General features: G+C 47.2%; 1 protein-coding gene across 1 annotated transcript in view; it reads right to left on the reverse strand.

Moving 5' to 3' along the window:
• LOC139410591 (acetoacetyl-CoA synthetase) overlaps nucleotides 1-16,681 on the reverse strand; it is a 55,382-nt gene that overhangs the window by 27,817 nt on the left and 10,884 nt on the right. Inside the window, exons 5-10 of the mRNA XM_071155890.1 lie at nucleotides 11,509-11,606; nucleotides 8,124-8,238; nucleotides 7,949-8,030; nucleotides 7,505-7,655; nucleotides 2,886-2,966; nucleotides 2,203-2,327 (exon numbers count right to left, since the gene is read on the reverse strand). Of these exons, the coding sequence (XP_071011991.1) occupies nucleotides 2,203-2,327; nucleotides 2,886-2,966; nucleotides 7,505-7,655; nucleotides 7,949-8,030; nucleotides 8,124-8,238; nucleotides 11,509-11,606 (652 nt within the window). The remainder of the gene's footprint in view (nucleotides 1-2,202; nucleotides 2,328-2,885; nucleotides 2,967-7,504; nucleotides 7,656-7,948; nucleotides 8,031-8,123; nucleotides 8,239-11,508; nucleotides 11,607-16,681) is intronic.

Consider the following 16,681-nt stretch of genomic DNA (forward strand, 5'->3'; position numbering starts at 1 on the left):
CAGGTCACAAAGCGGGATGGGGAGGACAGGGAGTTACAGAGCGAGAGAGCTAACATTTGGGATTCGACTCGAGATCAACTTTGCTCGTGAAGGTAACTCGACGATAAGGTTAGTAGAATGTTAGTCAAAAAAATATGACGTGATTATCTGCAAGGAAAACGTGGCTCTCACATGCCAGCCACCAATACAGATTGTTGGTAGAGGACCTAATTGCTGCTGGTCTTGTCATGCAAGAGCGTTGGGCCAGTAACCGAAAGGTTGCTAGATCGAATCCCCGAGCTGACAAGTTAAAAATCTGTCCTTCTGCCCCTGAACAAGGCAGTTACCCCACTGTTCCCCTGAACAAGGCAGTTACCCCACTGTTCCCCTGAACAAGGCAGTTACCCCACTGTTCCCCTGAACAAGGCAGTTACCCCACTGTTCCCCTGAACAAGGCAGTTACCCCACTGTTCCCCTGAACAAGGCAGTTACCCCACTGTTCCCCTGAACAAGGCAGTTACCCCACTGTTCCTATGCCGTTGTAAATAAGAATGTGTTCTTAACCGACTTGCCTAGTTAATTTTTTTAACCATTTGCTCCCTTGAAAAATAGACATTGGTCTCAATGAGTCACCCTGCCTAAATAAAAAAAGGTTATTTTTTCATTTTTGTTGTTGCTGCTGCTTTCCAGCATTTCAAGATAGTGTTCAACACTCAGACGACCACAATGTCTGAGATACCTCTTTGGACAACCATAATCAGGAAAACATAACACTCATGAGGAATATAGATGGATGCAGACGAGAAAGAACAGAGGAAGGTGGGATGAAGAGCAGCCAAAATGTCTGGATTATCCCCCAGAGTCTAGTGGTCCCTCGCTAAAGAGGTCTGGATTAACCCCCAGAGTCTAGTGGTCCCTCACTAAAGAAGTCTGGATTAACCCCCAGAGTCTAGTGGTCCCTCACTAAAGATACAGCAGACTAGGGGCTCATTTGATATGTATAATAATGATGTATAAACTATGAGTGTGAGCATGTTTCATACAGGCTGCATGTACATCAAATGGGTTGGTGTGCGGGTGGGTCAAATGGGTTGGTAGGCCTGAACGTCCTGTAGTACGCCAGTGGCTGCTACAACTAGATATTTTTATAACAGTTTTCTTTTTTGATTTCCCCCCTTTGAGGGGGAACAGTGGTGGGAACACAATGAGAAAACAAGGGACCGCTTCATCCCAGCCAAGACACAGGATTAGGTGTGTACACACACACACACACACACACACACACACACACACGTGTGTTCTGAGGGGAGTCTCAACAGGCGACTACTATTACATATACCTAGACGAGGAATGATTCCCAAGGATGAATCGATAAAACCCAAAATAATCTTGCCTGCAGCCTAGTGGAATCCAAGTTGTTTTCATCCCACTCTCAACATCGTTTAAATAAATGTCACCCACCACACCTCCCATTTGGTTTACAGGCTTGTCAGTCTCCACGGTAACTGCCAGCTAACAGCCCACCTTCCCTCTTCGCTCCAGGGTGAAGTTTGCCCTAGATTGCAGAGCATGGTCAGTTGAATCATTTCCCTACTAATGGTTAAAGTTAGGATTGGGGAAGGGGAAGCTCAACCTAGAGGGCAGTGGTGCAGACACTCTGGGGACCAGAGTGGACTGCTACATGCAGTAAGATAGTGCTTACCAACGTCCCCCCCGAGCCATTCCTCCTATGGGTCTTTTCAGCACGACCACAGCCAATTTATCTAATCAACTAAATCATGAAATCAGGTGAGCTTGTGGCAGAATAGAACTAACAGAACAAATATTTGTACATCATTTAAATCTTGTGGAATGTCGGGCAGGCCCTGAGGACTGGGTTGGGAAACACTGGTCTAGGTAATGCCATCCTTAAAACTGTCATCCTTCCTCCCCCAATATCAGAACAGCTACTGGATTTGGTTCGGGGGGGGGGGGGGGGGGGGGGGGGAAGTGTTGAGATGTTTGACATAATGCGAATGGCAAGGCCCTGCTATGTGGATTTTTCATCGTCTCTGCCCTATGGGCCAGATGAACCCGTTCCATAATGTTATAGATGCCACAAATGCCAGGTGCAGACCTCCCCGTGGAAAAAAAAAACAGCACATCAGAAGAATTGTTCGCTCGTATCCCCCATTTTCCCAACAGACGTATTTAGTTAGGGAAGTTGGTAAAGATTAGACTCACCCCAATTGGTCCACAAGGTCCCAGAGGACGTTGGGTGTGGGCATGAGAGGTGAGCCGTCGTACAGAACCACAGAGGCCCCTATAGCCAGTGACGTCACCAGCCAGTTCCACATCATCCAGCCCGTCTGATGGAAACAAGAGGGGAAGGGACCGTCAAGAAAAACCCAGGCTTCCCACCCTCATAGGCCCATGGTAGGAATGCAAAGAGAGCATATTTGTGTGTGTGTGTGTGTGTGTGACGTACGTGATTGCGTCTGTTCTGTAAAAATGTTTTGCTACCCTTCTATGTGTAAGGAATGAATTCCACTGTGATTTCTCTGGTACCTCGGTCAGTACGTGGCTGTCAATTACATTGCGGTGAGGTTGCACTTTTCATCAGTCTTGACCTTTCCCCAAAGGTTTTCAACCACTTGACGAATAGGATTCTAACTTTAGCATCCTGTGTGTTTGTGGTCTTTGAAGAAATAAAAAACACTTAAAAAAAAAAAAAAAAAAAAAACCTGTCTGATTGGTTAGTTACTTGTCAACCTGTATTCGGACTGGCAAAACAGGTTGCGAATACTTCTTTTTTTTTGGGGGGGGGGGGGGGGGGGTTGTCATTGGGACGTTTTGTGTTGACGACTTTGTCAACTTGTGGTTTTAGCGACGACAGGAAGACGTTTTGATCTGACAAGATGACTGACCGTGGTGTAGTAGATGACGACGTCACTGCTGGTCACGTTGCCATGGAGAACGTGCTCTTTTAGGTGCTGGATAAGCGTCCCCTACGGGGGAGGAGAGAGAGAGTTAACATGACGAGCGATAGATACAGATATATTCCCCCCCCCCCTTCTGGTTATCTTGACCTCTGGCTCCCTCAAGTCATTTGTTTGTCTTAGTTATTTTAATCAAACAGTGAGGTCCTGATTGCTCTGGAGCAGCTTTTCATCAAGGATCTCTGTACTTTGCTTCGTTCATCTTACCCTCGATCCTGACTAGTCACCCAGTCCCTTCCGCAGAAAAACTTCCCCACAGCATGATGCTTCACTGTAGGATTGTGCCGAGGCACATCCCTGTCTCGGAGCTCTACGGACAATTCCTTTGACCTTTGTGCCTTTCCAAATCATGTCCAATCAATTCAATTTAACACAGGTGGATTGAAATCAAGCTAAATAAACATCTGAAGTTCTGATCAATGTAAACAGGATGAAACTGAGCTCTAATTTCAAATTTTCAAAGCAAAGGGTCAGAATAGTTAAGTCAAACATTTCTAAAAACCTGTTTTCGCTTTGTCATTATGGGATATTGGATGTATATTGATGAGGACTTCTATATTGATGAGGAAAATCTATATATTTTGGAATAAGGCTGTAACGTAACAAAATGTGAAAAAAGGGGTCTGAAATGTTTAGGAATGCACTGTCTGGAAAAATACACATTTGAAAATTGTACTTTCAACCAATCAATTGGTCAGACGACTGTCGGTTGATTAATATATAGATTTTTAAAGTTATGGACAGCCCTGAGCTAAATAACAAACTAAAGAAGCTTGCCAGCTACCTAACCCTGTTTCCCCAAGCTAACGTTATAAGCAGCTGGCTAGCTTCATCTGACTAGTGTGGCTTGACCGGAACAGATCCGTCCATCATCAGCCAAATACGCACACAATTTTAGATGATGACACCTACAGTTGAAGTTGGAAGTTTACATACACTTAGATTGGAGTCATTAAAACTAGTTTTTCAACCACTCCACAAATTTCTTGTTAACAAACTATAGTTTTGGCAAGTCGGTTAGGACATCTACTTTGTGCATGACACGAGTCATTTTTCCAACAATTGTTTACAGACAGATTATTACACTTATAATTCACTGTATCACAATTCCAGTGGGTCAGAAGTTTACATACAATAAGTTGACTGTGCCTTTAAACAGCTTGGAAATGTCCAGAAAATTACATAATTGCTTTAGAAGCTTCTGATAGGCTAACTGACATAATTTGAGTCAATTGGAGGTGTACCTGTGGATGTATTTCAAGGCCTACCTTCCAACTGAGTGCCTCTTTGCTTGACATCATGGGAAAATCAAAAGAAAATTAGCCAAGACCACATAATTTTTTTTGTAGACCTCCACAAGTCTGGTTCATCCTTGGGAGCAATTTCTAAACGCCTGAAGGTACAACATTCATCTGTACAAACAATAGTACGCAAGTATAAACACCATGGGACCACGCAGCTGTCATACCGCTCAGGAAGGAGACACGTTGTCTCCTGGAGATGAACGTACTTTGGTGCGAAAAGTGCAAATCAATCCCAGAATAATAGCAAAGGACCTTGAGAAGATGCTGGAGGAAACAGGTACAAAAGTATCTATATCCAGAGTAAAACGAGTCCTATTTCAACATAGCCTGAAAGGCCGCTCAGTAAGGAAGAAACCACTGCTCCAAAACTGCCATAACAAAGCCAGACTACATTTTGCAACTGCACATGGGGACAAAGATTGTACTTTTTGGGGAATTGTTCTCTGGTTTGATAAAACAAAAAAAGAACTGTCTGGCCATAACGACCATCATTATGTTTGGAGGAAAAGGGGGGGGAGGCTTGCAAGCCGAACACCACCATCCCAACTGTTGAGTCTTTGGCTATGCCGGATTAAGTGATATGACATGCTATTCTATAAAATCCTTTCTCCGTAATTCATATTACCCGATTGAGCTAATCATGTAAATTTAATTAACTAGAGTCGGGGCACCCCGAAATAATATTTATAGAGCTGTTATCTTCCGAATAAACTCTTAAAGACCTAGTAATATTTTACATCAATAGCAGTCGATATTAATCGTCATCTTAATTCAGTCTCAACTAAGAATTTACAACTTTCAGATATCTGCACGAACCCTGGCTAACAAGTTGAATCAGCAATACAAAATTGGGTTTAATTATTTATTTGCTAAATACCTAACACACTTACAAATAATTAATCATAACTTGATTACAAATTACGTCATAAAGGAAAACGTCCCTAGCGGGCGGAACAGATATGACAGCCTGTTACAAAAAACAAAAAGGGCTGGGTTTGAGTGAAAGAGCGGGAAGACTGAGTAACAAAGGAAGAAGCTGTGCTATCGTAAATACAGTATCTTATGCATTCTAAATTTCCGCCCATTTGGAAAAGGGAAATGCAATAAATATTTACTCTGAGCTGCGCTTCAGTAGGTTGGTGGTAGATGGAAGGCCGTGTTGCCAAACCGAGTACTTTGTCCTTTGAAGAAAGTCTCTGGTGGTCACTTGGATACGTTGTAGTAACGTTGTTGTGTGATAGATGGGACACTCTTGTCTGTTCCTTCCTAACCCTCATTTGCAGCTGCTGTTGCTAACTCAACGGCTGGGAGGTATCACTTCTGTAGTGAATAAGAGTTCAAAGTTCATACCATTCGCAACCAAATCTCACGCTGATGTTGGCTTCGTTCTGTAGTTATCATCTGAACCATTCTGACATTGGACAGTCATCCTCTGAGGTTTATTGTCGTCAAGGCTTTATATAGGAAGGGAGAGGAGGGCGTGTTTGAAAAGTTTTATAACCCATGCACTAACCCCTGGTCCAGTAGGAGTGCTGATCTAGAATGTGGTGTCTTGTCCATATAATTTGGTTCATTATGATCTAAAAGGCTAAACTGACCCTCCAGTAGATCAGCCCTCTACAGGCCCTGGACTGAGAGGCACCTCTCTCTGAACTGACCCTACAGTAGATCAGCTCTCTACAGGCCCTGGACTGAGAGGCACCTCTCTCTGAACTGACCCTACAGTAGATCAGCTCTCTACAGGCCCTGGACTGAGAGGCACCTCTCTCCAAAGTCGCTAGTTCACTTTTCTACTACATAAAACGTACCACGTGCGTCCAACCAAGATTGCCTGAGAGTGTCTCGACATGTTGATTTTCCTTTCCTGAACATTCCAATATATTTTGACAAACACGTCAAAGTCTTTCCTTAAAACAAAGAGATCGTTGGCATCGTTTAAACAGCATTTAGTCAAATTATGGAAATTTAGATTTAAAGATTTTTTTTTTTTTTCAGTGTGTGTAGCCTAAATGTCCCAGTCTGGAAAAATAGGCTAGCTAATAATTTGTCAGTACAGCCCTCAACGTTCCTACATTGTCCTTATGCTAGCCTGAGGAAGAACAAAATAAAGAAAAAAGTTGACATCCCTGACACAACGGGACCCCTCTGTCTCTAATCTAAGTGTGCATTGGCAGAAGGACTTTTGGCGTTTAAGTGACTGTGTGAGTGCCAGGGCCGTTGGAGCCGGAGGGGGGGGGGTAAGTAATTACGAGATGAGGAGAGAGGGATGAGAAGTGTATGCGGAGAGCGTGCTCCGATGCCTGATTTGTGAGAGAGATGCCATGCCTCTTCTCTTGTTTCCATAGCGGGCGATGTTTGAGTTTGACAGCATTCCTAACAAAGCCTAACAAGGTGCCTCTAGTGCCAGTTTAATTGCCTGTGCTGGCGGGCACCACCAGAGTCGAATGCCGCATAACTATCTAATTATCCGGAGAAGGGGTGGAGAGGAGGGAAAGAGAGCGAGAGAGAACGAAGAGGAAAGGAAAGAGGACGCAGAGGGAGGGAGACCGAGAGAAGCTAAAAGTGGTGTAGAAACCCTCAAACACACGGATGTCTGAACTAACCAGTGAACTTAGTGGGGGGGGGGGGTAGGAAATGTCAATTGTTTCCCCCCTTGAAGGCTAAATGATTGTGAATTAGACATACAGTACACTCCAGTGTTTTTAAACAGCTCGCCATAACTAAAAACCATCATCCACATTCATCTGCTCCAGCCTTATTTCATCCATTTTAAAATGGTGTTGTCTACAGTTTATTTCCCTGTGTACAGAACTGATCCCTAATAAACATAGATCACACTTATGCTCAGATTAATACACCTCTATAAAAACAGGCCTTTATGTGACAAACAGACCGAAAAAAAATGGGAAAAGTTTGTCTGATGGACAGTTGCTGCCATCTGGTGGAAGAAACCAGGGCAGTGTTGTAGCCTATATGGAATTTGTAGCAAGGATGTTGTTTGAATGTTGTTTTAATTTAGAAATAATAACTTTTAAAAAGTCACACGGTGATGCACCCAACAATGCAGGATAGTTGCTTTGGTTTGGCATTTCTGCTGGAATGTTATTTATTTTCGGAATCCTACTTTGTGTTCCAATGTCTGTTGGAGTTCAGTGTGATGTGGGTGACAGAACTGTGTACAGATGAGGTCTGACCCAGCAGCCATATGCGTGCGTGGGTATCAGAGAGACAGCTGTATCTTACCCCTGCCGAGTGCACCATACACTTGGGGGATCCGGTGGTCCCAGAGGAGTACATGATAAACAGGGGGTGAGAGAAGGGCAGCTGCTCAAACTCCAGCTGAGGGGCCTGGTCCCCCTCCTTCCCTGTGGCCAAAAAGTCATCCAGATACACACTGGGAGGGAGGGAAAGAGGGAAAAATAAGAGATGTAGACATGGTAAGAGTAAAAAACAGGAAGAGGTTAAAAAGAGACAACTCAGATAAATGTTTAGCCCAAGTGGGAGAGACTGCAAGAGTATTAGTTATATTGAAGAAAATTAACAGACCACAAACACTTCACATTAGGTAAACGAGGGTAAACGAGAAAACACAGAAGGTACGTCCCAAACGGCACCTTATGTCCTATATTAGAGCACTACGTTTGACCAGCTCCCATAAAAGGGTCAACCTGACTCAGAAATACACACCTATTAGGGATCCTGGAAAGATCAGTGTCTTGTTTGCTTCGTACGTAGGGAATGACAACCACCTTCTGGAGATCGGGCAGTCCTATGAACAGACCGTGGTAGTGACATTATACACCCCAATACTAACCACACACACACACACACAAAAGGACCCAGAAACAAGGCATTGCGCTACCTTTGGCCACACTGTGTAGTTTCTCCATGTGGTCGTGCTGTTTGCCGTTGTACACCACCGCTGCAACTGAGAAGATGAGTTTTGGCTGGATCTGAGAGAACCTGTCCAACACACCCTGGGAGAGAGCGAGAGCGAGAGAAAGCACAGATACAATGGATACATTTTTTGGGAAAAACTATTCATGCAGTTAAACGTGAAATGAAAAAAGAACCCCAGAGGATGACATTGATTACACTGGTTTCTAATGTGGACTTTACAGTCACACTGAGTTTAATGTGGTCCTCGGTATTGACATTACAGTCACACAGTTTAATGTGGTCCTCAGTATGGACATTACAGTCACACTGAGTTTCTAATGTGCATGGAGCATACACACAGTACCAACTGGGCCGTAGCTACATATGAGGAAATAAGTCTGCTTTTTGACAGTTAGAATAGTAGAATACACAAGGTGCATCAGCATTATCCCACTTGTTATCTGTCACTCAAAGAAAAGTCACCCCAATTAGACCATGTTAGTAAAAAAATAAATATATATATATATTTTTTAATGTAGATTGGTCAATTAGTCTAGCCAGCTATCATGGAAAAATTCAAAACCAGGCACGGGGTGCCCCCTGACCTCCAGGGTGCCCCCTGACCTCCAGGGTGCCCCCTGACCTCCAGGGTGCCCCCTGACCTCCAGGGTGCCCCCTGACCTCCAGGGTGCCCCCACAGATTTTGTTAGTCACTCTCACTCAGCTTATGACATGTTAATTAATATATTATCTACGGCAAAATGTGCAGAAATATTAGCTGTAGAAATAGAAAAAAAAGAGTTCTGTAATGAAAATGCTTTAAAAAAATAAAAATAAAAAAACTCTGCAAACAGATCTCTGTGAACTTATTCAATTATAGTTTTTAATCCTGGTGCGGAGTTAATGGGTAGCGGCTAATCGTATAGCTAATTTTTATTTTACCTTTATTTAACTAGGCAAGTCAGTTAAGAACAAATTCTTATTTACAATGACGGCCTAGGAACAGTGGGTTAACTGCCTGTTCAGGGGCAGAACGACAGATTTGTACCATGTCAGCTCGGGGATTTGAACTTGCTTTCGGTTACTAGTCCAACACTAACCACTAGGCTACCGTGCCGCCCTAATAGGCTATGTGTTTGTAGATGGCCTGAGGTGAACGAAGCTACAGCAACCAATGTGATAATGACTGGGGTCATTTCTACTGTTCTCCACAAAGCATTAAGAGTTGTTAAATTATATATACATTTTTTTTAAGTAAACTAGCTTAAACTATTTTGAAATAAGATTTAAAAATGTTCCTCAGAGAAGGCCAACTAGACATTCTCTGCTCCTGTGTGGGATATTTTTCTCCCTGTTTGCAAACTAGTAATTTCTTATTGATATTATCAACAAGTGCTCTTCCTTGTTCACCTGGAAATTCCTATTCCACACAGTCAGCTAGGGAACTGTGATCCAAGTCATCCAAAACGGCAGTGAAAAACTACAAATAGACTCTCTTTAGTATTACATACAAGCCATATCTAACGTGCATTTTGACGATGCTGATGTGCTACACTGCTTGGTGTAGAAATACTCTTTTCGCCACAAGGGGGCAGTAAAATATCATACAGAGACAGTCCCAAAAGTACTGTATATCCAACTAGGGGCCATAACAGAGCTAACTAACAAACAGAGCCCCCCCAGGAGCCATTAGCAAGACGAACAAAGTACTATTCCTAAATTAGAGGAAACCCTCACCTGCCCATTAACCATGACTGCTGACCTAGACCCTCTTACACCCCCTCCCTCACTTCCCCGTGGTCAAAAGTGGTGGACTGGATGGGGGAATCGGGCGCCGTGGTGGACTGGATGGGGGAATAGGGCGCCGTGGTGGACTGGATGGGGGAATAGGGCGCCGTGGTGGACTGGATGGGGGAATAGGGCGCCGTGGTGGACTGGATGGGGGAATAGGGCGCCGTGGTGGACTGGATGGGGGAATAGGGCGCCGTGGTGGACTGGATGGGGGAATAGGGCGCCGTGGTGGACTGGATGGGGGAATAGGGCGCCGTGGTGGACTGGATGGGGGAATAGGGCGCCGTGGTGGACTGGACGGGGGAATAGGGCGCCGTGGTGGACTGGACGGGGGAATAGGGCGCCGTGGTGGACTGGACGGGGGAATAGGGCGCCGTGGTGGACTGGACGGGGGAATAGGGCGCCGTGGTGGACTGGATGGGGGAATAGGGCGCCGTGGTGGACTGGATGGGGGAATAGGGCGCCGTGGTGGACTGGATGGGGGAATAGGGCGCCGTGGTGGACTGGACGGGGGAATAGGGCGCCGTGGACTGGACGGGGGAATAGGGCGCCGTGGTGGACTACACGGGGAATAGGGCGCCGTGGTGGACTACACGGGGAATAGGGCGCCGTGGACTGGACGGGGAATAGGGCGCCGTGGTGGACTACATGGGGAATAGGGCGCCGTGGTGGACTACATGGGGAATAGGGCGCCGTGGTGGACTGGATGGGGGAATAGGGCGCCGTGGTGGACTGGATGGGGGAATAGGGCGCCGTGGTGGACTGGATGGGGGAATAGGGCGCCGTGGTGGACTGGATGGGGGAATAGGGCGCCGTGGTGGACTGGATGGGGGAATAGGGCGCCGTGGTGGACTGGATGGGGGAATAGGGCGCCGTGGTGGACTGGATGGGGGAATAGGGCGCCGTGGTGGACTGGATGGGGGAATAGGGCGCCGTGGACTGGACGGGGAATAGGGCGCCGTGGTGGACTACACGGGGAATAGGGCGCCGTGGTGGACTACACGGGGAATAGGGCGCCGTGGACTGGACGGGGAATAGGGCGCCGTGGTGGACTACATGGGGAATAGGGCGCCGTGGTGGACTACATGGGGAATAGGGCGCCGTGGTGGACTACATGGGGAATAGGGCGCCGTGGTGGACTACATGGGGAATAGGGCGCCGTGGTGGACTACATGGGGAATAGGGCGCCGTGGTGGACTGGATGGGGGAATAGGGCGCCGTGGTGGACTGGATGGGGGAATAGGGCGCCGTGGTGGACTGGATGGGGGAATAGGGCGCCGTGGTGGACTGGATGGGGGAATAGGGCGCCGTGGTGGACTGGATGGGGGAATAGGGCGCCGTGGTGGACTGGATGGGGGAATAGGGCGCCGTGGTGGACTGGATGGGGGAATAGGGCGCCGTGGTGGACTGGATGGGGGAATAGGGCGCCGTGGTGGACTGGATGGGGGAATAGGGCGCCGTGGTGGACTGGATGGGGGAATAGGGCGCCGTGGTGGACTGGATGGGGGAATAGGGCGCCGTGGTGGACTGGATGGGGGATAGGGTGTCATATAAGATGCAGTCGAGGTCATCCTTACGTTGACTCCAAAGTCCACAGATGTGGACGACCAGATGGCCCCGATGCTGGCCGCAGCCAACATGGCCTCCACCGCATGGATCCCATTGGGTAGATAGCCTGAGAGAGAGGGGAGAAAGAAAGGAGAGAGGAAAAATAGATGGTTTATTGTGGAGGGCATTCAAATGTTACGATAACTCGTGAATCCTTTCGCCGTCAGGAACGCCATCTCCCTTGTTACTTGTGACTCACCAGGACACAAATCTAATTTCATAGGGTGGAGAGAAACCAGCAGATTATGGAACTGGATAAAGGACAGGTCGTGGAACAGAGAGCGGGATAAAGGACAGGTCGTGGAACAGAGAGCGGGCTAAAGGACAGGTCGTGGTACAGAGAGCGGGATAAAGGACAGGTCGTGGTACAGAGAGCGGGATAAAGGACAGGTCGTGGAACAGAGAGCGGGATAAAGGACAGGTCGTGGAACAGAGAGCGGGATAAAGGACAGGTCGTGGAACAGAGAGCGGGATAAAGGACAGGTCGTGGAACAGAGAGCGGGATAAAGGACAGGTCGTGGAACAGAGAGCGGGATAAAGGACAGGTCGTGGAACAGAGAGCGGGCTAAAGGACAGGTCGTGGTACAGAGAGCGGGATAAAGGACAGGTCGTGGAACAGAGAGCGGGATAAAGGACAAGTCGTGGTACAGAGAGCGGGATAAAGGACAAGTCGTGGTACAGAGAGCGGGATAAAGGACAGGTCGTGGAACAGAGAGCGGGATAAAGGACAAGTCGTGGTACAGAGAGCGGGATAAAGGACAAGTCGTGGTACAGAGAGCGGGATAAAGGACAAGTCGTGGTACAGAGAGCGGGATAAAGGACAGGTCGTGGAACAGAGAGCGGGATAAAGGACAGGTCGTGGAACAGAGAGCGGGATAAAGGACAGGTCGTGGTACAGAGAGCGGGATAAAGGACAGGTCGTGGTACAGAGAGCGGGATAAAGGACAGGTCGTGGAACAGAGAGCGGGATAAAGGACAGGTCGTGGAACAGAGAGCGGGATAAAGGACAGGTCGTGGAACAGAGAGCGGGATAAAGGACAGGTCGTGGAACAGAGAGCGGGATAAAGGACAGGTCGTGGAACAGAGAGCGGGATAAAGGACAGGTCGTGGAACAGAGAGCGGGATAAAGGACAGGTCGTGGAACAGAGAGCGGGATAAAGGACAGGTCGTGGAACAGAGAGCGGGATAAAGGACAGGTCGTGGAACAGAGAGCGGGATAAAGGACAGGTCGTGGAACAGAGCAGGATAAAGGACAGGTCGTGGAACAGAGAGCGGGATAAAGGACAAGTCGTGGTACAGAGAGCGGGATAAAGGACAGGTCGTGGAACAGAGAGCGGGATAAAGGACAGGTCGTGGAACAGAGAGCGGGATAAAGGACAGGTCGTGGAACAGAGAGCGGGATAAAGGACAGGTCGTGGTACAGAGAGCAGGATAAAGGACAGGTCGTGGAACAGAGAGCGGGATAAAGGACAGGTCGTGGAACAGAGAGCGGGATAAAGGACAGGTCGTGGAACAGAGAGCGGGATAAAGGACAGGTCGTGGAACAGAGAGCGGGATAAAGGACAGGTCGTGGAACAGAGAGCGGGATAAAGGACAGGTCGTGGAACAGAGAGCAGGATAAAGGACAGGTCGTGGTACAGAGAGCAGGATAAAGGACAGGTCGTGGAACAGAGAGCGGGATAAAGGACAGGTCGTGGAACAGAGAGCGGGATAAAGGACAGGTCGTGGAACAGAGAGCGGGATAAAGGACAGGTCGTGGAACAGAGAGCAGGATAAAGGACAGGTCGTGGAACAGAGAGCAGGATAAAGGACAGGTCGTGGAACAGAGAGCAGGATAAAGGACAGGTCGTGGAACAGAGAGCAGGATAAAGGACAGGTCGTGGAACAGAGAGCGGGATAAAGGACAGGTCGTGGAACAGAGAGCGGGATAAAGGACAGGTCGTGGAACAGAGAGCGGGATAAAGGACAGGTCGTGGAACAGAGAGCAGGATAATAAAGTGTATAACACTGTGGGGCGTTCATTCTAGGAACAGGTAGTCATCCCCGAAAGAATCCAATAAGTGTGAAAATCAGAGAGCTAGGGTGCATCCTAAATGGCACCCCTTTCCCCTATATAGTGCACTACTTTAGACCCCTTTCCCCTATATAGTGCACTACTTTAGACCCCTTTCCCCTATATAGTGCACTACTTTTGACCAGAGCTCTATAAGGGATAGGGTGCCATTTGGGGCGCAAGCCCTTGAGTCCTACACGGCTCCAGCAGCTTGAGTGCTGCCTCAGGTCAGGGGTCAGGTATCAGCAGTGATATGTACGCTGCCTAAAGAAGGTGTCCACATACATAGGTTCAGTTTGCTCCTAGCAGAACTGGGCTAGGTGAAGTGCAAGTCCGTGTCTCTCATACTCCCTAAAACACCTCCACTTGAAAAACAAGAAAAAAAAAAATGCAATATTACTCATTTGTCCCTCGTGAGACACCGTATCAACAGCGTACCCACTAACACTTCTTCAAAAGTCAAAATCAAGCTAAGATAAATCAAGAAATCTGTCCTAAACATACATTTTTGCAGAGACAAACACTTGATTGAAGATTCCCTACAGTCGACCAATCACTGACAAAGGGGCGTCGACGGGCCTTCCGAGTGGCGCAGCGGTCTAAGGCAGCGCATCGCTGTGCAAGAGGCGTCACTACAGACCCGGCCGGGATATCCTTGTTCCATCGCGCTCTAGCGACTCCTGTGGCGGGCCGGGCGCATGCAAGCAAACTTCGGTTGCCAGCTGGATGGTTCCTCCGACACATTGGTGCAGCGAGCAGTGTGTCAAGAAACAGTCGTGTTTGAGGACACATGGCTCTCGACTTTCGCCTCTCCCGTGTCCGTACGGATTTGCAGCAATGGGACAAGACTTACTACCAATTGAATATCACGAAATTGGGGAGAAAAAGGTGTCAAATGTACAAGTACGTTCGGCTACCGAACGTCAGCTCGCCTCCGGAAAAAATGTGCTCAAACAGCCCCACAAAACACCCCTGCCAAACACCAAAACAAACCTAAAATAAAATGTTGTCTGGGAAGCATACGCTAACTTTTAGGTGAACAGCAGCCGGTTTTGGTGGCAAAACAAGTATGCCAGCAATGTCAAGCATCGGCCTGCAACCATAACCCTGTCACAAATCACACTTTCGCTGGCTATTGTGTGTTCTGCACTTGTCTGTTTTTTATTACTAGGACTGATTTAGCTGATAGCTGCTTTATTGAAAAACAAATGGACTTCCATGAACTGTGCCGTGTAGTTTTACCTAGCTCCTTACAATAAGAGTGTCTGATAAATCAGGTAACCGGTATGAGCGCGTGTGTGTGTGTGCGTCTCAGGTAGGTTAATCCAGGTAGGTAGGTCAGTGTGGCAAACGGGCTGACCTGATATCCCGGTGATCAGGTAATCCCCTAACTGGTTTAGAGGCACACAGAGGGGGTAGGGAGAAAGGACACGATCCAAGCTTTAAAAAAATAAAAAAATAAAAAAGTAGAAGCCTTCATGACTGTCTGTAGAGTTGTGACACACACACACCTTGCACTTACTCGGTGGAAACCTTCAACAGCAAGAGCCACATCTATAGGCTGTCAGACTCTCGCAATCCTGTTCCTGGGACGCCAAGAACTCATTGTTGTTTTGGTCCTCGTACGAACACATTAATCAACTCATCACCAACCCTTTGATTATTTGAAATCAGGTGTGAAAAAAAAGAAAACTGTGCACCCCTTTGGGTCCCCAGGACCAGGACCCACTGGGCCAATTAATGTAGCCTACAACACTGGACAGTCCCCAGGACCCACTGGGTCAATTAATGTAGCCTACAACACTGGACAGTCCCCAGGACCCACTGGGTCAATTAATGTAGCCTACAACACTGGACAGTCCCCAGGACCCACTGGGTCAATTAATGTAGCCTACAACACTGGACAGTCCCCAGGACCCACTGGGTCAATTAATGTAGCCTACAACACTGGACAGTCCCCAGGACCCACTGGGTCAATTAATGTAGCCTACAACACTGGACAGTCCCCAGGACCCACTGGGTCAATTAATGTAGCCTACAACACTGGACAGTCCCCAGGACCCACTGGGTCAATTAATGTAGCCTACAACACTGGACAGTCCCCAGGACCCACTGGGTCAATTAATGTAGCCTACAACACTGGACAGTCCCCAGGACCCACTGGGTCAATTAATGTAGCCTACAACACTGGACAGTCCCCAGGACCCACTGGGTCAATTAATGTAGCCTACAACACTGGACAGTCCACCGGACCCACTGGGTCAATTAATGTAGCCTACAACACTGGACTCCATTAAGACTAGCTGCCGCCACTGGCAATGGCTTATGGTGATCCTAAAAAAAATTAAGAAACACAACATGTAACCTACAACACAATTATATTGTGTAACTTACTTCCTCCATCCACAAACTTGATGGAACTAGTGTGGTAGAGAGAAACTGACTATGATAAAGTAGTGAGTGTACAACCATGTTAATGAGCCCCGGGTAATAAGGAAGTGCTAAGAGGATACAGTATCAGTCTGAGCAATGAGGAAGGCCCGGGAGATAGTGAAGAGGAGATTGGTTGGTCTTCAACAGAAAAGCATGTTGAAGGTATTGCTTGGTTGGGGCATTGATCAGACGGTTTAGATATAGGCCTGGTCAAAGTATTAGTGTCTAACTCAAAAAAAATAAAAAAATAAAAAATAAATAAATATCCCTTTTTCAGGACCCTCTTTCAAAGATAACTTGTAAAAATGCAAATAACTTCAAATTCACAGATCTTCATTGTAAAAGGGTTTAAACACCGTTTCCCATGCTTGTTCAATGAACCATCAACAACTAATGAATATGCACCTGTGGAACGGTCGTTAAGACACTAACAGCTAATGTCACATGAGAGTTATGAAAACTTAGGACACTAAAGAGGCCTTACTACTGACTCTGAAAACACCAAAAGAAAGATGCCCAGGGTCCCTGCTCATCTGCGTGAACATGCCTTAAGCATGCTGCAAGGAGGCATGAGGACTGCAGATATGGCCAGGGCAATAAATTGCCATGTCTGTACTGTGAGAAGCCCAAGACAGCGCTACAGGGAGACAGGAAAT

This window comes from Oncorhynchus clarkii, chromosome 6 (genome assembly GCF_045791955.1).
Source record: "Oncorhynchus clarkii lewisi isolate Uvic-CL-2024 chromosome 6, UVic_Ocla_1.0, whole genome shotgun sequence".
NCBI lineage: Eukaryota > Metazoa > Chordata > Actinopteri > Salmoniformes > Salmonidae > Oncorhynchus > Oncorhynchus clarkii.